Source organism: Triturus cristatus, chromosome 6 (genome assembly GCF_964204655.1).
Source record: "Triturus cristatus chromosome 6, aTriCri1.1, whole genome shotgun sequence".
Lineage (NCBI taxonomy): Eukaryota > Metazoa > Chordata > Amphibia > Caudata > Salamandridae > Triturus > Triturus cristatus.
The window spans coordinates 1616993325-1617018163 of record NC_140589.1 but is presented as its reverse complement, the minus strand read 5'-3'; the positions used below and the strand labels follow the sequence as shown (position 1 = coordinate 1617018163).

At 44.1% G+C, this 24839-nt stretch overlaps 1 protein-coding gene across 1 annotated transcript in view; it reads left to right on the top strand.

Moving 5' to 3' along the window:
* CRIPT (CXXC repeat containing interactor of PDZ3 domain) overlaps window positions 1-24839 on the top strand; it is an 86627-nt gene that overhangs the window by 15725 nt on the left and 46063 nt on the right. The window contains exon 4 of the mRNA XM_085612758.1: window positions 23273-23376. Within this exon, the coding sequence (XP_085468884.1) occupies window positions 23273-23376 (104 nt within the window). The remainder of the gene's footprint in view (window positions 1-23272; window positions 23377-24839) is intronic.

The following is a 24839-nucleotide window of genomic DNA, read 5'->3' as shown; positions in this document are numbered from 1 at the left end:
GTGGGTAGCTGGTGAGGGTAAGCAACAGGGAGTGGGCAGGTAAATAAATAAAAACTAATTTGCCTAGGTGTAATGAGCAATACAGAGCACAGTGGGGATCGGGTATTTGGAGAAGGAGCTGCACTCGCAGGAGAGAGCAAGAAAATCCATGTACTGAGTGCTGAAAGAAAAGGTAAAAAGAACATAGCTGAATGTGAGTAGTTTAAGGATACCATTCATCTGATTAAAAGGTTCGTAACAAGCCTATGCTACAGGGAAAGCATAAACCCAAGAAGAGGAAGGAAAGTCATGGAATAAGAAGCAAGCAAATGTGTGACAAGAAAGTCAACCAGTGTTAAGAAAAGGATGGGCTCCAGAGCCCACTTTAAATTTTTGATACGGTCCACAAAAGATCTTTCGCAAAAAGTTGTGTAAAGGATGTCCGTAAATAAGACCATAAAAGCCATTTATAGTGAAAATTTCTGTTCCCAACCAATAGATGGCAAAATAATGAGCAGCGTGTGAAAACAGAATAGCTTCTAAACTACTATAGATTAAACTAAGTACATTTTTCTCTCTGGTATAAGTCAGCCTCCGGGGTTGCAAATTTGGAGTTGCTGGAAAGATCTTCCTTTTCTACACCACTGCCCCCACCCATACCCTTCTTCTTTCCCTCTCGCTAGATAACCTGAGAGGTAAACAGACTGTCTTCTGCATGCAAGTAGCTAGTATCATTATATATGCCCTCCCAAAATAAATGAACATTATTATAACCCATCTCTTTAGATACAGTGTGGTGGTTGCAGAGAGAGTAAGTAGGAATGTAGCCAGCTGGAATACTGTAAATAATCCGGGCCTAAAGTGTCCGTTATATTTAGTGTCCTACATATGTCTCTCATCAGATCAAAATATGATTTGAATTTGCATTATTGTATGTTTTAGGAAAATCTCATATAATATGGCTAATTACAGGCACTTGTTTGCATCTTCGAGAAATTTGATTTGAAGACACCAACGTTCCATGAAGATGTCACTATGTGGCAACTCTTCAGAGGGCCCAACTCCTGTAAAGAAAACCAAATGCTGCCTATGCTTCCTCTGTGAAGAAATTTGAGAACTGTAAAGGTAGCAAACATAGCAGTGCCCCCCCCCCCCGCCCCCACCCATGTGATCCCAAGCTTGATGCGCAAATCTAACCACCACTCTAGATCTAGATGTTCATCATTTTAATTGCTTTTCTAATTTTAGACTTATCACAGAGCAAGAGGAGATATCTAAAATGTCTATAATCAAGTCAGGCTCTCCTCTCGACTGTTCTCCGATTAGGATTAATAAAGAGGTAGCCTCCATATTTTTTTTTCTCCTTTAGATCATCATTGTGTGTAACCTCTCTGTAGAGAGGGTTGCTGTACCTGCTTTTTGAAAATCAGCATTAGTTACTCCACTCTTAAACAAGCATTGGCATAGCCAATAGGTCTTGCTTTTGGGACCTTATAAGTATTTAGTTATGCAGCACCATATCCTTGGTGCAACTACATCAACTGTTGCATGGTTAAACACTTATAAGGTCCCAAAGGCGAGACCTATTGGCTATGACAATGCTTGTTGTTTTCCAGTAGGTCATTGACGTTTACAGAGTATGTGACTTACTACAGTGACGTTAAGCCCATAATGCCCCTAAACATGACTTTCATTTTGAGTATCTTTTATTACATGAGAGCCCCAGAGATATTGCTAGCCAGAGGATGAGGACTCACCCAAATTTTGGTAGAAGACTGATTACCGATCGAGAAATGTCCCCCCCCGCCCTCTCCCTTTTTTCCCCATGAAGGGAGTCGTCGACTTTGAAGAGAATTAAGTATTGGAGGTTGCGTCCCTTATTTATTTTTCTATTTTATTTTTTTGTATAAGCATTGTTAAAGTTCTACCTCAATTGCCAGCAAATGTTTCTTTAAGCAACCGAGCCACCCAGGAGACCATAAGCCTGAAGACTATTAATACTCTCCGCGAATATCTTTCTACAGCTATCCAGTGACCTCGTGCTCTGCTGAGAGTAATGGGAAGGGGCAGAAACAGGGAAAGGGTAGAAATGTCCAGAAAACAGAATAGTCAGAGAGGTAAACAAAGTAGAGAGAGAAGAGTGGTAGAGATAGAGATAAGGTACAGAGATAGGTGAAGCAAGGAGACAAGGTAAAGAGAGAAAGTTGAGGTAGGCATTAAGAAAGTTACAGAGAGGTAGAACGGACAAGAGGTACATAAAGAAACCGGCATACAGCGATAGGTAAGGCTTTAGAGTAAGGTAGTGATAGCTAATGATAGGGAAATCACACGTATAGAGAGGGAGAGGGGTGTAGTACACAAAGTGGTGAAGTAAAGGCAGAGGTAACTTAAAAGGAGGGATAGGTTAGAAAAAAGTGGAAGTATGGAGGGCTAATGATAATCAGGAAGACAGGTGAAGTTCTGGGAGACGCATGGTGGGAGGCAAGTATGTGAGGGCATGGCAAGGTGGGCAAAAGAGCAAATAAGACACGAGATATAGAACGGGGAGTAATGAGTAGAAAGAGAAGAGATGTAGAAATAAAAGAGGTAAGGTGGAAAGATTGATGTGATGTAAAGAAAGAGGCAATGTTGATACAATGATGAGAGGCACATTGGTAGAAAGAAAGATGTGAAAGAAAGAAAGGGGTAGCTAGAGAGGATGACTTATAATAAAGGAGATAGAGGGAGAGAAGAGAAGAGAGAGGACCTATTGTTTTTTTTTTTTAACAAACTTTTATTGGTTTTCTGAAAAAGCCATACAAACAGCCCCATGGGCACCATAGGAAAATAGCTGGGAAGGGGACATGTATTACAATACATACATTAGTATTCTTGCGTTAGAGAGAGGACCTATATTAAGAAAAAGATGGGGAGGCAGATAAAGTGTGATAGAAAGAAAAGATCTAGGTGAGGTAGAGGGCACAGAAGTAGAAAAGAGCGAGTTGGAGAGACATGGTAGTGATTGAATGGTGAGGTAATGTGAGTGGTTAAGAAGCAAGAGAGAAAGGTTGGAGAGCGAGGGAGAGATGAGGTAGAGAGAGAAATGAGGTTCTGAGAGATAGTTGAAGGAGAGAGTGGTGGGGTAGAGAGAGATGAGTTTTGGGGAAATGGAGATTGTTCCTTAGAATAAGACAAAGACGAGGCCAACACAGAGGTGAAGTAGACCAGGATAGATACAAAGAGGGGAGACAGGAGGGGAGACAGAACAGTGAGATATAGATTAATGGAACTGTAGACGGTTGAGGTACAGAGAAAAATTGAGCAGCAGAGGCAGGTTGTATATTAAAACCCCGCAGGCATTTACCCCACACAACTTTACAACACAATCAATACCCCGCGTGCGATGTTACAGCGTGTTACTTTACCATGCACGTCGTTACAACGACTTACTTTAGGGGGCGCTAGACTTTGGAATAGTACAAATTACTATTCCAACTCCAGTCTACGCAACAGTAGGGAAGGTCTTGGACTTAAAAATCCAACACCAGTTCAATAACTCGCCCCTACAGCAAGTCGTTGTAACGATTTGCGTGGTAAAGTAACATGTGGTATAGTCGCATGTGGGGTACTGACTTGGTTGTAAAGGCTTGTTGTTGTAAAGACTGCGGCGTAACGTATGTTTCCCATAGAGGTAAGCCAGAGAGTAGTGGCCAGGCCAGGGAGGTAATCAGAGACAGTTAGAGAGAGGTGTGGTAGAGAGAGGCCTACCGAAAGAGAGGTGAGGTAGACAGGGGTGAGGTACACAGAGATCTAGAGATCGGCAGAGTTAAAGGGAGACCGAGCAAGAAATAGGCGGCTAGGTAGAAGATGTGAGGTGAAGGAAGGTGAGAGACATCAGAGAAAGAGTACAGTGAAAAAGGGAGTGTGCTAGAGATATGTGACAGAAGTAGACAGAGACAGGGGTATTAGAGAAGTGCGGTAGAGAGAAGTGATTCATGAGTTGAGATGAGACACAAAAAGATAGCAGAGAACAAAATGAAGTAGGGAAAGGTAATGTAGAGACAGAATAAGAGAAGTTAAGAGAGAAAGAGGGCTAGTGATAGGTTGAGAGAGAGAAAGAGATGCCTGACTTTCCTGATAACTATTAGTAGGTCGCCAGGGAAAGTGGGGGCCCTGGGCAGTTGCTCACTTTGCCCATACTTTAAAATTGATGTAGGTTTAACCACGGTTGAAATGCATAATTCACTTGAACGTCAGATTAAAGGTCACACGAATGTGAGGTTGAAGGTCATATGAACGTGAGATTAAAGGTGACATACACATGAGATTAAAGGTCAAGTTTTCAATGGGTGATTTACAGGAAGCGCGGTTTTGAGGTTTTACGTTATCTAGAAATGTCCATTTAAGGTAGTAATTTGGACAGTATATTTGGGATCGCGGGAACGAGGCAGAGATGCAGGTCCAAATCATGCAGGAGCAGATAATTTATGAGTCCGGAAAAGGCAAATTATGGCATAGCTTTGGTTACCTATTATCTAGTAATAAAGACAGTTTAAGAAACCGAGAAGCTGATACAAAACATACTTTGACATGATTTATACTGATATTTCTTAAGAGAGATAGATACTCATTCTGCTAATATCCACGACTAATGACATTCTTATGCACATAGCTACAGGACACAATTTAATGAAGTCTCTACCGTCGCCAATAAAATTGTTCCTGAAAGTCATATACAATGTTGCAACCGACAGAACACAAGCATACATATATAAACTTCTTGTAGTCAAAGATGCTCATTTTTCATTCTGAAAATCGTGGTTTTGTTTTAAAAATGTGTCTTATTAATCTCAGTGCCTATGTTATTCACTACCCATATTGTGGGCTTCTGGAAGGGGAACAACCTTTACAACGCAACTTTTACAACGCACTACCATTACAACGAAACTATTACAACGCAAAATCTGTTACAACGCATGCCATTACAACGCAAGTCTTTACATCGACTTGCACTAGATGGCGTGCTAACATTAGAAATAGTGTAGTTTACTATCCAAACACCTTCCCTACTGCAACGTGGACTGGAGTTAGAATAGTAAATTACCCTTTTTTAATGTTAGCACGCCATCTACTGCAAGTCGTTGTAAAGACTTGCGTTGTAACAGATTTTGCGTTGTAAAAAATGCCTTGTAACGGCATGCGTTGTAAAAGCATGCGTTGTAACATCATACATCCCTTCTGGAAGCACCCTCTTCTATCAAGAACAAGACTGCAAAAGTGAAAGCAGGGGTGCGCGCGCGCCGGCAATCACGCGAGTGGTGCGTGCGCAGCAGCACCAAAAGTGAAAGTAATCACGCTCCATATGGCGCCTCTGGTGCTGAAAGCTGGCAGCTGTGCACGTTCACACCCGTGGACACGCACGCTTGAGGCCAGCAAAAGCCGGTGGGTAGCACTTTGAAAACCCACTTACTAAATGTCTTGCCTGAGACAGCGCATGCGCTGGCTCAGGCGAGACCTAAAGAGGGGTCTCTAGACACTAGCATTTCTTCTAATTAGAAGCTGATCTCTCTCCTTTCGTTTGTTGTGAAAATCCTTGAAAGCTGTGAGAATACACAGCTAGCTTCTTACAGTGAATAGAATGGAGTGTTCAATAAATGTCATTGTGGATTCAGATCCTGCTTTAGAACTGAAACTGGACTTACGGCTACTACCAATGACATTCGTATGATCTTGAATGGAGGATGCTTGGTGGCACTCAACATCCTTAATTTGTCAGCCATTGGGACATCAAAGGAAAATTTGAGGCGCAGAGACTCCGCTTTGGGATTCGGTGCAGAAAGAGTTATCTAGGGGGAGGAGCAGAAGGAGGTCTGCAGGGTGAGTCATAGCGTGAGGTCCAAGGGTGAGTTATAGAAGGACGTCCACATGATGAGGCGCTGAGGGACAACTGTTGATAGAGGACCAGAGGAAGACCTGTGAGGTGCAGTGGGCGATCAGCATGATCAGGTGCACTTGAAGAGTGTCATGGTGAGGTGCAGTGGGAGAGTGTTAGAAATGGGGGTCTCTAGTCGACAGTGGCTGGTGCCGATGTCGAATAGTGACCCTTCTTCCTAAGTCAAGAGTAAGGGGGCTACACCCTTTGATAACCCCTGCTCAACCCTGTGGTAACGTAGCACGAGCAGACAGGTCTATCTCAGAGGCAGTGTGTGAAGCATTTAGGACCATACACAATAACGCAGGAAAGACGCTACAAAATAGACACCACAAGCAGTTATAAAAAATTGTTATCTTTATATAGATTAAACACGAAACTGAGAAATGCTCAAAGAACCACAATGCACGTAATTACAGATTCGTCTCAAGAGTGTGGAAAGCACTTGTGCGTGCTGGTGGAGCGAACTTGGTTCGGGGCCGGGATCTTTGCGACCCCGTGATGCACAATGTACAAGGTACTTAGGATATAAAGGGGCACGGGGCACAGGTCCTCAGGGAAGGTGCGGGATGGCAGGCGGACCCCCAGCGGCCACAGTTCCTGGGTGGTGGCGATCTGCAGCGTGCACTCACGATGATCCTGGGATGAGTAAAAGCAGCACGCAGCGGCGCACGCGGAAGTTGACAAAGCTCCCGATGTGGGGCTAGCGTGGGCACTCAGCCGCGCAGCTCTTCAGCTGCAGCGGCCTACGATAGCGATGATTCTTGTGACAAAGTAAGGATGGGCACTCAGCGGCACAACTTCTCAATGGCGGCGACCCAAAACAAGGATTGTAAGGACTCTTGTAGCAAAGCCAATGCGGGCCTGCAGCGACACAGCTCCTCGACTGCAGCGGCTCACAGTGGCGGTGGTACCGATTCTCGTAGTATGGCAAATGTGGACACTCAGCGGCACAGCTCCTCGGCTGCAGTGGCCCACAATGGTGTCAACAATGGATCTCGTAGCAAGGCCTATGCGGGCACTCAGCTGCACAGCTCCTCGGCTGCAGTGGCCCACAATGGAGATAGCAATAGTTTCCGTAGGCAAGGCAAAGGCGGGCACTCAGCGGCACAGCTTCTCAGCTGTAGCGGCTCACAATGGCGATAGCAATAGTGTCCGTAGGCAAGCAAAAGCGGCGTACCCCACAGTAGATCCAGAGGCCTTGGATTTCTCGACTGAGGCCTCCCCTGTGAGTAGGATTTCTCTCCATAGGAATTCGGGCTACTGATGAATGAAGTCTAATGTCCCTGAGACTTCGGCAGGAGGCAAGCTCAATTCAGACCCTTGGGTAGTTGCTTCAGGGGATGGATGAAAGTTTCAAAGTCCTTTCCCTCTCGTTTCCACGGCCAGAGGTTCGTCTTCGCATCCCGAAGTTACACACCACGAAGGGGTTTCAGCTCAGATCTTTATACCCCCAAAGCCTTTGGTCTTGAGAAAGTCACAAATCACTCGACCCGGCCAGAACCAGTTTGGTGCCGACTTGGGTCACTTTATTTACGAGGCTGCATCCTCCCTTTCAGGGAGAGGGGGCCCACCATCAGACACCCAGCGGGAGGTGGAGCCATCATTCACCTTGCCAGGCACGGCCCTGCTCACATCAAAGGGGTCACCCCTCCCCATAATTCAACGGCAAATTGATTCCGTTCGACCCAGGTCAGCCCCAGCCTGCCCTGGCCCGCTAAACCAGATGGCCAATACACATACCAGTGAAACACAAAGAAAGATTTAGACAAAAAGATACCTACTTTCCAAAAGTGGCAGTTACACTCGCAGAATATAAAGACAATCACTACTACCAGATGCACTTTAATATTTGGAGCGGAAGCATACCAAATTCGACTTCCGTAACATGTTCCTTGGTACTACTAGGACTACACTGGTACATCAGTTATTTTATAATAAGGAGCATTCGCGCTGTGTCACTGAATGGCAGTGGCACAGCGCCCAGAACATCTAACGTCAGCAACCATGAAGGAGACAAAAAACGACAAAAATGGAAAGGAGACCTTCGCCAATGGTGCCAGGTCTAACAGAGAGCTTCCGAGGAGGATACATGTGTGAGGCATAGAATGGGGTGCAGTGAGAGAACAGCACAGTGAGGTTCAGAGGAAGAGATTCAGGATCAAGTGCAAGGGATGTTTTGCAGCATGAGTTGCTGCTGAATACCTGCAGGAGGGGAATCCTAGCTAAGTGGTGAGAATGGAGAGCTTACAGTATGAAGGAAAGTGGGAGAGGAGAAGAGTGACGTAGCAAGGCAGGAATGGATTATGGGGTGCAGAGTAATAAGGATGTATGGGTCATTGAGATGAACAAACCGCAACAATCTGGCCATTATCCTGCGCATTAGTGGCTCCTGGACTACCCAGTATGTTTGTGGACACTAACCTTAGAAAGCTAGCTCATAACCAGTTTTTGGATACCGTTGTACCTGAAACCCTTGTCTGGGCAGCCATGGGACAGAGGGGGAAAACCTGCAGAAAAGATGGTGGGGTCAGCAATACAAATAATGCTTCAGGACACACTTGTAGGCCTTTGTGTACAAAACATAACACCTCCACAATTTGTCACAAAGCTACGTTTACATTTGTTACAGGACACAAACACACTCTTATTGGGAGGGGGATGGGGGCTTTAACTGTGAGACATCACTACCCTCCCATTCACTGGTGCAACTAGTTCTAGGTTAACAAAAGGCCCGGTTCACAGCTGTGGGTCTGTTTGACACATAAAGAGACTTTCATTCGACAACTAGAGAATATTGCTGCTGTTCCCAACAACTTTGTTTTTCGCATTTGACCAATTAGTGGACCTGATGCAAAAATGTGCCTTACTTGGGCAGTACTCTATTTGGCTATTCCCCACTGATACATACACTGCAGCAGGAGAATGTGCTAGCATCTATACCCCATAGCAACTGCTGCTACAAGTACTTCTCGACCTAGTGTACCATGTGACTGTGCTGGATACAATTCCAAATTATATCTCTGAAAACCTTAAAACAGTGTCGGATTTCGGGGTCTGGGAAGGTTAGTGGAATGTGGATAAGACAATTTATGATGTTTATGTCAGTGCACAACTGAACAGGGAATTGAGGGCGCTGTAGAGCACCTTTAGAGACCAGGAAAAACTTGTGGTGCAGGATAGGTTGAGAAAATTCTACCCAGATGCTAAAGAGGTTGCAGTGTATCGATTATTGCGAACACAATGTGAAGACTCATTCAGAGGGTGATACAACAGACTGCTTACTAGAACAGGCAGCTCAAAATAAATGTAGAAAGTAGAAACATACTCCAAAAGTAGAAAGATCCTTTAATGTGCAGCACAGCATCTAATGTCTTGTTACAAAGACATTGCAGAGCAAACTGCCTTATCAACACTCTACATTCAAAAAGGTTCACCAACAGCAGTTGAGGAACATCCACGTATAAACAAAAAGGTAACAAACATAAACATAAATGCTGGATGAAAGAATATATAAATATGTGAGTAAACATAGTGATATAACCCATCTTCCCCCTTAGAAAGAACAAAACAAAAATCAATAACCTGCAAAGTCTTTAAACTTGCCAGGTGCCCATCTCATTATGTTATCTCTCTTTAATTCGGAAGCCACAGATTCATGGGGTACACTTTACGCTCTATTGTCCGATATGACATTCCCACTCCCATGTTCCCTCATGGTAGTGCCACCTGAACCAGGAAACTTAATCAATTTCAGCATGTACTCCTCTTCACTATCTTCTTCCACAACAACTTTCCCACCTATTGCCTATTTGCATCTATCGACACGTCTGTGTCTTTTTAACCTGAGTGACAACACTTTTAATGTTCACTTTAACCACATGCAAAGCCATGCTAAATCTAAGCATACCCTTTGCTATGTTGCCTGACAACCGGATCCTTACCCAGTCACCCACACGGAAATTCGGTCCCTTAACCTTCCATTTAGCATTATACCACTCCTTCATCTTGTCTTGCTTAATCTCCACCCTTCTCTGACCACTTGTTCAGTATCCACATCTCTTCTCTCCCTTCTTCTTGAACCACCAGAACTTGGTAGTGGGATTCCTCCCTTTGAGCAGTCTAAATGGACAGACCTCAGTGACCGTGTGTTGCATTGTCCGATTCAACCATATTTTCCCCCTTAATATGCTTTTCCACTCATGACTACACTTGCGTGCTTCAACCACCCAATCTTTTAAGACACGATTAAACCTCTCAACCTGACCGTTGCCTTGAAGTTCATGCAACGCAGTGGTAATATAACGAATGCTGCAATGTTTGAGAATGTCCTCCTTCTATCTAGATTAAGTTCAACCCCTTTATCTGTGATCAACACTTCTCTAGCAAATATCTCTTTGAGGGATTCAGTAACTGCACTGGTGGTGGTCTGCGCAACAAACTTAATTTCTGGCTATTTGGAATGGTAGTCCACCAAAACTAAAGCAAACCATGCTTCCTGTGGCAGGGAATGAAATGGTCCAGAAATGACAATGACAACCTTCTGCCAGGGAAACTCTGGCCATCTTGCAGATCTTAAAGGTGCAGGAACCACCTTGAGACCTTTGTGACTGTTAACACACTGCTCACATTCTCTGACTCCCCGATCCACCATATGATCTAAACCCGGCCACCAAAACGAGATCTGGCCAGTCCCTTCATAAAGACACCCAAATGTTGCTTATTAGCCAACTGGAGAATAACATTCTGCATCCCTACAGGAGGAATACACTTACCATCCTTAAACAGCAACTCTCCTTCCAATACTAACTCATCTGAGATTTCCAAAATGGTAATATCTCAGGAGATGCATCACCTTTCCTAGGCCATCCTCTCAACACACACTCTTTCACATTTTTCCACAATTCATCTTTCTGACTACACTCCATCCACAGCACTTCATCACTCCCTTCAAAATCCTTCTCGACAACATTCTTGATATTGGCAATCATATCCTCTTCCTGCTTCTGTCTCACCACACACTCCCCTTCGTCACTACATTGTAGCTTAGAAAGACAGTCAGCATAACATTATTTTTCCCGGCACATACTCCAACTTGAAGCTATACTCTTGCATTCTGGACATTAACCTTGCATTTCGGGCAGTGGCATTCCCACCAGTGATAAGATATAAATAAGTGGTTTGTGATCCGTTCTTAGAAGAAAATAACCTCCCCACACATAGTTGCAGAAATGTGCAATGGCCCACAGGCACCTCAGCAACTCCTGCTCTATGACTGCATGCCTCCTTTCCGTTTCGCTCAAGGTCCTTGAGGCGAACACTAAATTCCATTCATACCTTTCACACCTCTGGGACAATACACCTCCCAAACCATACATACTGGCATCCACGGTTACAAAGCATTCCTTTCCCACACAAAAAGGTTTAAGTGTGCGTGCCTCCAAAATATCATTTTTCACTTGTTGAAAAGCCAATTGTTTTTGTCAGACCATACAAAAACTGCATCTTTCCTTGTTGCTGCACGTAGATGTTCATCGTAGTTGCAAAATCCTTAATAAACTTACTATAATATTTACACATGCCTGCAAATGAAAGTAATTTCTCCTTCGTGTCTGGTACAAGAGGTTTTACAGTGGCATCAACCAAAGATTTTTGTGAAACAACCCCTTGTCCAGATAGCGTGTGGCCCAAATACTCAACTGAGGTGGGAAATATTTTACACTTTGTTTTCTTAAGAGTTAATCCATGATCCTCCTCCCGGATGGCTCAGATGCCCTACATGATCCGTTGAAAATACAAGAATGTAATCTCGGAAACATTTCACAGAGGAGTGCATGTCTTTGAAAATATGATACATTGCTCTTTGGAAAACTGATGCTGCTGAGACCAGACTTAAAAGGCATCTTCTTGAACTAGTATAGGCACAGCGGCGTCAAAAGTGCAGTGTGTTTGGAATCTTCTGTCAATTCTATCTGATGCTACGCAGATCTTAAATCCAATGTAGAAAACACTGCAGCACCTTCTAACATACATACACCTTCATTTATATTGGGAAGGGGATGGCAATCCGCTATTATGTTGGCATTTAACGCTCTCAAGTCCACACATAACCTCAAGGATTGATCCCCTTTACGTGCCAAAACTATCGGAGAAACCCATTCTGAGAATGCTACCTCCTCAATTAACCCTTCCCTGATCATCTCATCCAACATCACCTTCAATTCTTGCCTGCCATTAATAGGAACATTCCTTAGCTTCTGTTTTACAGGTTGTGTCCCTGTTTTTACCTTAAACTTGTGCAAATACCCTGTCAGCCTACCAAGCTGATAAGTCAAAACATTAGGAAATAGAAGACTGATATTCTCCTCCTCCAACCTATCTGCTATAATAAGGACTGGTTCACTGCTCCTAGGGTTAAGAATAATACTCTGTTTCCACTGATCCTTCCACCCAAGTACCTTTACACACTTATCAGCCACATATAACTTGATTTGAGGTTTCCTTCCTTTCAACTCCAAATCAACCGTATTCTAACCTATGATATCGATGGTGGTGCCATCAAAACTTTCAGCAATGATGTCAGAAGCTCTCACCTTATTCACATCCAACACCTGCCTAAACTTTTCCCAAAAATACTTTCTGGTGATGATGGTCCATGGAGAACCTGAATCTGCCATCAGTTCCAGTTCAATATTTAATATTTTGACGGTGCACCTTGGCGGGCCTTTGACCAATTCTCCTTCAGTATTAGTATTCTTAATGGACAGCACCACACCTTTAGTGTAATTCTCCATTCTGCCGCATTCACATCTACTTTCATGCTCCCCAGCCTCTCCTACAGAAGACACGTTACTACGTTGGGGCACGTTATTTTTGTTGATATCCCTACACACATGGGCAAAATGTCCCACCCGTCCACACTTAATACATTCTTTTCCAATAGCAGGGCAGTGTCCAAAAGAAGCCACATGATTGATGCTCCCACATCTATAACATGTTGTGGATTTTCCCTTGTTCCACCACCACGCACACTACACAGATTGTTCCACCACTACACTGGCCTCGACTTTGACTGCTCACATTCAGACGTCCAGGGCAGAAGTTCATGCACATCATTTAGTGTTAGAGCAAGCAGGGGCTTTATTAACAGTGAATCGCTAGGTATCCATTGCCTGCAATAGGAAGTGATGCCTATGAAAGCGGGCACATCTTTCTGAGTTTGCGGAATGGGCATTTTAACAATGGTACTGATGTGCTCAGGGGTCAATTTCCTACCCTCCTTCGACTGTAGGTGACCTAAATAGGTGATCTCCTATCGACAATACTGAAATTTGGAAAGGGATACTTTACGGCCATGTTGAGCTAAATGTAACAACAGTTTAACTGTACTGTCTCTGCAACCTTGTTCTATATCCAAAGCAATGAGCAAGTCATTGACATACTGAAGCAATACATTACCTGTAGGGAGTGACAAGGAATCCAGCTGACCTTTCAATCCTGGCTGTAGATACTCGGACTCTCTGTATAGCCTTGAGGAGCGCGACAGAATATAAAGCTTCTAACAGCTAGGGTGAACCCAAAGCGAACCTGGTGTCCGGATGAATGGGAATACTGAAGAACATGTTTTTCAAGTCAATGACAGAAAAGAATGTAGCTGAAGAAGGAATCATTGTCAAGAGTCGTAATGTCGGGGACCACCGGAAACTGGGGAATCACTATTTTATTAACTTGCGCCCGACATCTGGACCCATTGTCATGTAAACACCCACCCGGGAGCAGTAAATCGTTGCATGCAATTTCTTCAACAAATCCAAACCCATCAGATCTTCTCCACAATTGGACATCAACAAGAATGGCGAATCCACAGTGAAAGGACCAATAGTCAACGCAAGGTGTTTTGAAATGGGGCTCACAACCAGTACAACAGAAAAACCTACCGAAACATTATGGCAAGACAGAGCCGCGACCGGGACCAAGGAATGAGAAATAGAGCTGTTCATTGCACCTGTATCCACCAAAAACTCCTTAGCCGAACCATGCACATCCCCACTAACATACGGAACGCATTGATCTACAGGTATCGGAACTGGTCCCGCGCACTGTCCTAGCTGTAAGACGTCCCTGTCACCTCATCTGTGCCATAATCATCATGATAATACTGTCCTCTTCGAGGGTCATCAAAATAATTTTCATCAGAACGACCCTGCGAAGACACAGCATTCTGAGCCCTATCCTAACCACCAGCTGCACGACCCTGCCCGCGAGAACCTCGTCCTCTCAGGATGCCACCTTTTGCAAAAGCACAGGACACTCCCTACACCAGTATTTCTCCTCTTTACAATACGCACACTGATTCAGTCCTAAAGGCGTGGTATTTGTTGGCCTGCTAGTGCGTGGAAGCTGTCGGGCCAAACCACCACCACGTCCTCTACCATTCCCCCTAGAATCCTGCTGCAACAATACCTTTGTCTTTAAATCCTTGTGCGTCATCTCCGTCCTCTCTTTATCCTCATTTTCCTTGTGTTCATAATACTGCACCATATTCAAAATGACAGATGGGGAAGATGTGGACCAGGTGCTCTCGGAAGCCAGCAATCGGATCGCAATCTCAGGAAGCAACTTGGAAACCAATCTATTGACAAACATTCAAACACCACCTTCAATTGAAAGATCCTGTGCACTATCATCTAGAAGCACACCTTCAAACCGAGTGGAAAAAGTCACACACACTCATCTTTCTTCTGGCGACAAGCCGATAACTTGTCCCAATCAACTTTCCTCGGTGGGATAAGAGAATGCATATACGTAATGACACTTAAGCAATAGGTGTTGCAGGAGTACTAACAGTCACCACAGACGGCGAGGACAAAGAAAGGACAGGAGGTACCATGGCCAAGGTAGTCCGATCAACGGTAACAGAAACAGAAGAACTGGGTAGCTGGGGCGGACAGGGAAGAGCAGGATCTATCCTCTGCGGGGCATATGAGGTCGGGGGTCAAGTATGTAACAGTTGTTCCACAAACGTGTCATTTTCTTCTTGGCCACATAAACCTTATCAATATTCAATCTAAACCTCCTATCCTCACGTTCAATCCTATCTTTTGTTTCTCTCTATCATATGCTACAGCTTTCTGAGTCAATGTTTTCATTCTACCCTTCCGGGCCTCTTTCTCTGCTTTCATTCACCTCTGTTCAGCCTCCTTTTGCCACATTCGAAGAGAATCAAACATAGACTGTCTACTTCTTTTCGCAAACAACTTTTCCTGTAAAAAAAAAAAAAATTCTTTGGTCAACGGCCACTGCAACTCGGCATTGTCCCTCGTATATTTGTGCCATAGTGTACTAAACATAATAGAGCCAAGGCCATGCTTCACATGCATATCAAAATTCGGAGTGCCTTCTGTAGGCGCTGGCTAACTTTCTTTCAATCAAGCATTTCCAGAGCAACAATCACAAGAAACCAAGACCCAGGTAAACCCAGGCATTTTCAAAAGTGAGCCAAATTCGTTATGTTGCCCGGCAAAGTGTTTGTCAACACTTTGTATCAAAATCGGTTCTCAGACAGAGCCAAATACAAACCAAAATGGTACCATATCCACAAAGAACCAAAACAAACTCACCTGGTGCACACAGGTCAAACGAATGTATTCTCCACTGCTGACTCTTCGGACCAAAAATTCAGATCAAAGGGTTTCGCTGTTCAGGACCCCAGTCGGAATGACCGCTGGGCTAGGCACCGTCTAGCAGGACAGAGGGGGCTGCTGTGAGTTCAGGAACTCTCTCGTACAGGGATCCCTGGTCCGTCCATTCAACCCGACGACGGCCTTGACCTCTTCACCTGTTCTCAGGAGAGGATGGGCCACTCGCCTGATGGGGTCCCTGTTCGGGCGCCAACTGAAGGAAGTGACCAGATTAGGGCTACCAGGGCCATTCGCGACCACCTCTCAGCATTCGATACAAATGAAGAGTCGGTCAGACCGTAAAGAATACAAACCAAGTATATTTATTCAGGTGCACTTGAGCGGATCCCAGTCTGCCCAGTCTCTGTGGATTGCTGCAGAGGGACTGACATCAGCAAACATGGCGATACATTATGTACGATTCAGAACCAATGAAGGCACACCCAGACTGGAAATTTCCAAATGGAGGCAGCTACACAAAGAAGGTAGAGAAGGATAAGTTTTGATCCAGTGATCAGGCACACACTATCTCTATGCCAAGGTCATTTCTGCTTGCGCCCATCGCTGGACTAGTGGGAGCAGGCCTCTATGTAGTGTATTCATTGGTACAGCAAGGCCTAACCTTGAAGAAAACAAGAACTACCATAGCTGCTGAAAGCAGAGACCGAGAGAGACTAGGTGCGATCATGACTCAAAATGACATCCAAACATAAAATGGTGCAGCGAATGCTAACTTATGAAAAACATGTATGTAAACGACACAGCTAAGACATTTGCGTTCTAACAGTTGGTACTTAGTGCTTCGATCCCGGAAAAAGATTTTAGAATAGAACTTCTATTCACAGGGAAGGGCCTGTTATAAAGTAAAATAAAATCTATGGAGGTTGACTCTTTATGTTCTGCTCTAGTATCACCTCATGAGATGGACATTCAGCACTCCCCAAGATAGGTTCCTTGGCATAAAGACTTTAGCTCCTTGGTTAAGCAAAAAACAGGATTTATTGTTAGGAACATGTATGGTACATTCTTCTTGATCATTTCAAGTACCCAGTGGTTCATTAGTCTGACTGCCCTGATTTGCCTTTGCTAGTAAAAGACTCTTCCCCCTCCCCTCATTATTTACTGTAACCAAGCTTGAATTGGCAACAGAGTTTTTACACCCCTCCACATCAGGAAAGAGATGAGGTAACATACTTTCCGTTAACACCCCCCCCCCCTGTCTGAGCGTTATAAGAACTCTGGGCTATCTTGAAATATCATTGGCATCGTTGGGAAATAATGGGAGGGGTGTAAGATTCAACTAGATTTACCCCAAGTCTCTCTTCTAACTTGGGGTTGCAAGGATCAAAATGTGTATTAACAGAAGGGAGACAGAAAATATTGCTCCTGGGTGTCAGTAATGTCACCTCATTAGCAACCTTGATGTCAAGACCGCTAGAAAATCTACATTTTTTTTCAGTTTACATCTAGAGATTCTTCTGATATTTTTATTTTTATATTTATATTTCTTTGTAGCACCCATCTGAACAAATGACAGGGGCTCTGCTTTGGGTGCCTTCTTTGTACAAGATTTGCCATGGTCGAGTCTTTGAATCATCACCAACCCCAGCTTCTGTTATAGACATGCTTGCCTTACCGGATTTCTTGCCCCCTTTTTTGGACCTTTTTTTAAACACGAGAAAAATTTCAATCATTGTCTGAAGAAAATTCCTGCCAATATTCTCGAACAACTAGCTTAAGCAAACATGTATGCTCCGATTTTTTTTTTTTTTTTTTTTTTTTTTTTGAGGCACCTCATGCTGCAATGGTTTACCAACTTGGGCAAAAGTGTCCCTCACCCCTCCAGGGGGCTCTACACTTGCTAACCTCCACAAAGACTTTACAATATCATTATCGCTAACACCATTGGTATTCATTTTAATAACCCCACACTTGTTAACATTCTGCACTTCCAATAAAATTTACAACAACATATCTAACACATGATCAGCACTTGACACAGATTTCTCTAAGAGGTCCAAAATGGAAAACAAAACCTTTTCAATGCAAAACAAAATATTTGAAGGAATGCCTCCTGGAGTGCCTCCGCCTCAATTATTAGACTGATAAATGTTCCACTGAGCAATTAAGTGATCTTGATCCGAGGAGGCTCCTAAAGATGATGTTCTACTATATAGTGTCAGTAGAGAAGGACGAGATGGACAAATGGATGGATTTATGTTGGATTGTCCTTCGTCACCCTGAGCGCAGAAGATCCAGCCCCTGACCCTGGTCGAAAGTTGGGATTGATGTCTAGCAGGGTAAAATCCTCCACCAAATGAGCCTCCTCATTGTTGACATAATTCACTTGTGTATGGATTTCTCCAGAGTCCAGAAATAAGACTTAATGAGGGTGAAGAAAGGAAACAGCCTCCATCACACTTACCAGATAATTTACTCCGACATTTGAACGGGGGATACGTGTGCAGGCATCTTCTTCAGAGGCTTATTAACCAACCCCTCTGGTACACCTGCATCCTTCGATAGCCCAGGAGTTTTTATACCCTCCTCCATCTCTGTTTTTGCCAATCCTGGATGCACGGTTATAGCAGAAGAACTCACAAGCTTACAGTTTTTATGCAAGATTGAGTCAGAGTCAAAGATGATGATGAAGCCCAATAGGAAGAACTTAGGGCTTCCTCAGCCTCTTTAGACTTAACTTTATCAATTCTTTTGAAAAAACAAGGAATAGAGAAGATCGCAGCTGGGAGCCTCTGTTTCTGTGGCAGATTTTTTATTTTTATATGTAGGTTAGAAAAGATTATGCAACCAGAATGTAGTTTCTTCAGTGTCCGTACCACCAAAAAACTCCGGGAGCCTTCCTCCGCATCTGTTGAATGCAAAATTCAACACCGATATAGAGAACTCTCTCCAAATGGCTAGCAACACTCTCCACAAGGAGGCACAAGGTTACTCAAGGTCACTGAGAAGCGTGCTTAGATTGAAAGATGGAATAATTGAAGGAGTAGAGCAAGTTGAAAGACTCCAGCCAAGTATAAAACAAACAAATAGACGGTGTCAAAGGCTGCTGGAGACTACTGTCCTCACACCAGAACCCCAGGATATCCACAGGCGTAGGTGCTAAAATTAACTGGGAGCACGTTGCCTCCAGTAAGTGAATGCTGGCTAAGATGGCAGTGTCAAGGTGAGAATGTACTGGCAGGATGACTCGATGGGGGTTCAGTAGTAGGTGTGCCCACAAATATCCCACCAGGCATCGCCCACGCACAGAGCACTAGACACAATCACTATGGCCAAGTGCAAACCAAACCAAAGCACAAGCGCAAAGTACAGCGAGGTCACAGCTCTCCCAACTGCACTTTGTTACTCCGAGTGGCGATTGCTGCATTATTAGCTACAAAGGAGCCGGAAGGCTGACTTCCTCGAACTCTAGCACTTATACACTTGCATAGGTGATAGTTGCTAACAGACTTATGGTGGCTTGATTAGACGGGCTTAGCGGTGTTGGGGTGCGTAATAGCAGCAGTGATAGCAACAGGGAGGTGTGGACCTTAAGCCGCACAGCAAGGGGTGGCTCTTCCGCTAAGGCGGAATGAGCGTCGCCCCACTACCTTTCAAAAAGGAAACATAAAATCATAATAATGCAATCCTTTTATTTGTCCATGCCGAGGCAATTTTGTATGGCAGGACTAAGCTGGGCAGCGCAGCAGATAGGAATGGTGGCACCATCCTAAGTGCGCATGAATGTTTGGCCTGCCCTCTGGGGCCGGCCAAACATTCATGCGCACTTTGCATGTTCTTCACCCAGGCTGCATTACAGCCTGGGTGGAGAACATGTCCAGGCTCCCATTCTCCACGTGAGCGCCGAACCACAGCGCTCAGACCAATCACAAAGCTGCATTGCAGCATTGTGGTTGGCTTAGGGGAACCTGAGTGCTTTCTGCTTACTGTACGAACAGAAGGCAGGAAGAGGATGGAAGAGAGCCGGCAGCTGGCCAGACGGCAGGTAAGTGATTTTTAAAAAAATGTATTTTTCCTCCCTCTTCCCCTTTTCCACCACCCCACCCCACTACTGCTTCACGGGACCAGCAGCGAATGCGCACAGTGACCTAGAGTGGCCCTTTCCAAAGCTCCCGCCCTCTCCCCTATCACAGACGTCCTAATGGCATCTCTTGCCGCCTTCAAACGTGAAAGCTGAACACTGACCCTCACTCCCTGCCTCAATGCTGCTTCACTTCTTCAGGCGGAGGCAGAGCAGCAGAGGCAGAGCAAATGTTAATGCGAGGTCCAGGCGGACTGTATGTGCATGCAGAACCACGCTTACAATAACTGCAGTGAAGCCCTCTTGCCTCCGGCAATCATGCAGACTTCATGCGGCTCATCAGGCCTCGATCCCCCCAAGCCGCGTTGATCTATGTCATAGGTCTTCAAACTGTGGGGTGCGCCCCCCTTGGGGGGGGGGGGGGGTTGTAGCATCCCCTCAGGGGGGCGCGTACTCCACCCCACCACTTCATCTTCCATTGTTGCCTCCAGGCGCCAGTCGTGTGTCTCAGCCATAGTCAGAGTGGAGATGCAGGGGCGCTAAGAGGTGAAAAAAACAGCAAAGCCTCGTTAACACGTGAATGGTCTTTTAAAGACCTGTGAAATACTCTGGTGCGGCTGGCAGCTCAAAAACTGTCTGCGTGTGTGTGCCCTTGAAGCTGTCGCAGCCCGGCTGACACACACGACGGTGGGGCGGCGGGGGGGGGCCTGAGGGGGTCTTCGCAACTACAACTTGTCAAGAGTATGCCTTTGCTATGATTATCTCATCTCTGATCCACACTTTGGGGACCCTCCTGCACCCAGAGGGTGTGTCCGTACTGAGGCACTTTGCAAGTCCAGGTAGGAGGTCCTGTATGTTTTTTAAGGCGTTTGACATGGCTGCCGCCACCGATTCAGATACTGTCAGTTCTAACATGATGATAAAATCCATGCCCATAACATAGGGGACTGCTTATTTTTGTACCATCTGGGACATCAATATAAAGAGCTGGCAACCCTAATCGCAAGACTGGAAGTTTGTTGCAGGAAAAGCACGATATTTATTTCCTCCACCCTCTATCCCTGGACCCGGAATAATGCCATAAAAGCAATAGTTTATCTTACATCTCAAACCCTATGCCAAGCCTCAAATAACATGCTGAGTAACTTCAACTGTGTCTGGGAATACACCCTGCATTCAGACAACTCACTTCTCATTCTCGCCCTTCTCTTTCACACTCACTCTGCACTCGCAGGGATCACGGTGCACTCACACTGATCACCATGCACTCATACCACCCGCTCACCCTTCACTCAGTGACCACACTGCACTTATGCCACTCACCATGAACGCACACCGTTCTCCCTCCACTTACTTGCGGTCACATCAGCACACCGCACACACTGCACTCTCAGTGATCACTCTGCACTCACAATGCTCTTGCGCTGTTCACCCTGTACCTCACCCTGCAGTCACACAAGCACACTACTCACCCTGCTCATGTGACACTTCACTCACCTGTCCCCCTCAGGTGTGTGATCAGTTTTAGGGCCAGCCCTGGCTGGGAGTCTTAGTCCCTCCCACCCCGAAGTTCGGGTCTAGTTGCACCCCATGTTGCTTCCCACGTCGGAAGTACGTTTCACTGCAAGGAATTTACAATGGTTGTATCCTTCATGAAGCTTCCATTCTCTGGCAGGTAAGAGTGAAGAGCTTTTTGTAATATTTTTTAAAGCCTTGGTCCTTTATCCTTCATCCCACTACTAGTGGGAACGTCGCTTGTTTCAAGGAGGAGCTGCCACAGGTGCTGACTTTGGTTCTGGGCACCCCGGTTCCAGTCCTGGTTTCGGCTCAACATCATGTGATCCTGGGCAAAATCACTTAATTTACCAGTGACTTACGAAAAATGAATTTGACCTTGATTAAAGTCGCTGGTGCTTGCATGACATGTTCCAATCCCTAGAGCTGAGTCCACAAGCCTGATATAATAAATATTGTGAAGTATGCCTACTATCTATCCTCACTTCTTTCGTAGACCAAATTAAAAAAAATTCTTGTGCAGCTATTTCTGAAGCTTTGGAAGGCAATCTTCTTTATAAGCCAACTATGCTAACAAATTAACTCTTGATGCTACTAGAGAATAAAGATGTATATATCCTCTTGAATCACTTATATCACATGTGTATGATGTAAATGTCCCCTCGGCCTTCTTGGAAAACTGTGGCTGGCCTCCTACTGACATGGCAACACCTGGCCATACTCCACATAATCATGGATTTTTCTATCGTGTCAGAAAGCATGTTTTGTGGAACCCCTTTTTCTGATATCTTGTTTCGGGGTAAGGATGTGGCGCTACAGCCAGAGCTGATGACTGTAGAGCTGGGGAACCAGGTTCAATTCTTGGTGTCTGCTCAAAATCCTGTTATTCTGGGCAAACCACTTAATCTCCCTGTGCTTACAAAAAATGAATGTGTGCTTGTGTAATGTAAAAAATGCTCCTGTAAGCACTCCAATACCTTTGGGTCATGTCACACTATATAAAACTGCAAACAATACGTTACGAAATTTTGTGAGCACTCCCTTTTCCAGGTACTGCTCAAAACTGGAAGTGGAGCACGACCAAAGGATGGAAGAAGCAAGAATCCATCCACACATTGACTGCCTCTGTGGAGAAAAACAGGCACACCCCACACCTGTGTTTAGGGAGTGTTTTTGCTAATCTATCCTAAATTTTGTGTTTTATGTGAAAAATAAAGCACCAATGTAATTTTTTGTGCTCATTTTTTCTTGAAGACTTTTCATTTGAACTTTAGAATAAGCACAAGCACAAAAAAAACTTCAGTTTACTAAACACGCTTAATTTATTTAATATTATTTGCCCCATACGAGCTGGGCTCTGCAGGAGGGAAGGGCCATCAATGATGCAGAGTACCAGCTTCTAGAACTTTTTTGTCAGGTGGTGGTGATGGTGGGGGGGGCTCGACGTGTCAAAAGTTTTAAATGGAGGGGCTCAGCCGACAAAAGTTTGAAGACCTCTGATCTACGTGCTGTGACTGTGGCCTACCGTGCTCCCTGCTCTGGCGTGCCAAACCTCACCTCGCCACGCCTACTTTCATTTGCAAACTCACACCAGCACACGTTCCCATCTCTGGCTCACTGTGTTATAGATATTGAGGAGCGTACTTTAGTCACTTTTGTGTCCTATTTCCCTCGATTTCTTTACTCTTACTTGTTGTGAAATCCTACTGTCTGAATTACTGTAATCCACTTGTTGAAGGTATTTATCGTCCTTAGCGCTCCAAACTTTTTTGGCTAAGCAAGTGGAATTTTGCCTTCTCTTCCAAACATCCAAAGAAAGGTGTGCGCCTTAATAGTGTCAGTCTTGTTCCAATGGGTACATTGTTTACAGATTCCTTCTTTTTGTTCATGAGTGGTTTCTAAAGCACTTTGGCCCCGGAATGTACCCTCTTGTCAGCCTAGTTGCCTGCATACTTATTGAGAGCGAGGTCCAAATGCCTCCTTAGTGAACTCGACACTGACTTCCCTGGATGAATATGGTGGTGTAGGAGCTCAAGTATTATCTGGAGGGTATTGTTTGTGTCTTTTTTTTTTTAAATATCTTCTTACTTTGATTTGTTTTAAAAAAAATTGTTCTGGCTGATTGTTTGTTCATTTTATTTCTAGGTTTGATCCTTACGGAAGAAATAAGTTTGCAATATGCAGAATCTGTAAAAGTTCTGTTCACCAGCCGGGTTCCCACTATTGCCAAGGATGCGCTTATAAAAAGGGTGAGTAGGGCGAACCATTTCTAATCCGCTTCCGTGCATACTTCATTTTGTAAATGCCTGAAGTTCCAGGGTTGTTTATTTTTTAATAGTCTTTTCTCTTAAAATGACAGGCCAGTGTTTTTTATTGCTACAAGTGCAAGTTAGGGGGATTACCATTACTTTCCATAAATTGTGCTCAGTTTTTCTTTTTTTACAGTAAGTGAAATACAATGCTGACCCGGATTTCCACTTAGTAACCCAACCTCCTCTTCTATATATGGAACTACCTAAACTCCCTAGGCAGTTGAGTCTTTATTGATTGCCAAAAGCTGCTGCAGACCATGCATGCGCTGCCCTATTTTTAAGGCACGCATGCAGTAAAACAAGATGTGTAGTACTTTGAAGAGTCTAAATAAATCTTGTTGGCATGTTTAGTGACTATTAGCTACTGATACTACATGGCCTAAAAAAGATGGTAATAAATGTCTTATGATCAAGTTATAGACTGCTTCAATTATCGTTTGAAAAATCAATTAATAATCAGTGAAAATTTAACACAATTAACATCCTAATGGTCACTTCTGATAATCAAAATAAGCATTGGTGAAGCTAACATGTGGCTTGTATTGCATAGTTTACAATGAATGTATGCCTTTAATTCACACAGTGGACTCTGTGCGGCACTATTATTCCATGCATATGAAATTGTGAAGCAGAAATGACTGTGTTTAAACTGCATACCATCAACAATATAATGTAAAATTAATGGTGCAAGGTAGCCGTCCATGATGCACTGTGGCTCTGTGTTGATGTCATTACCGCTTGTAAGAGACAGCTAAATCTGTCTGAAACCAGACACTAAAAAGAGAACATTTAAAATAACTTGTTTGACCAAAATCGTGCCCACATTTACTAATCAAAGTAGTTCCCATGCTTCCATTTATGCACAAATGAGTGGAGGCACGATTACTTTCCAGTATGGACTTCTGCAACAGCAAGTAGTTTGGCTTACTCAAGAAAACAGAAACTGACATTGTATTAATAGTATGCAAAGCTTGTTTCTTGGATTACCTGACATCTGATGTTGAATGGACTGAAAGTTTCCTTGCCTCTGTAAAGATGAAAGCTTTCCTCTTGCGGCAATCCGTGAACTTGAAAGGCCATCCTCCTTGCAGTTGTAAATAGCTCCTAGCAATACGTCTTAAGTAAAGAATATTTTTGTATTATTCTTTTCTACAAGCAAGACTTTATTAAGCTAGCAGAGCAAAACTTAGAAATAAGATTTTCTAAAATGTATAACTGCAAAAAATTCTACTATGAAAGCATTATAGTAAAATTATAACACTTTCTCTGAAGATTTAATAACTTATAAATACAAACTACAAATATCACACAAGGGGGTGGGAAGTTATCAATTTAAATAATGTAAAGAGTAATATGAAATAATTAATCATACAAATCCATACATTTTCCCCAGGTGTTAG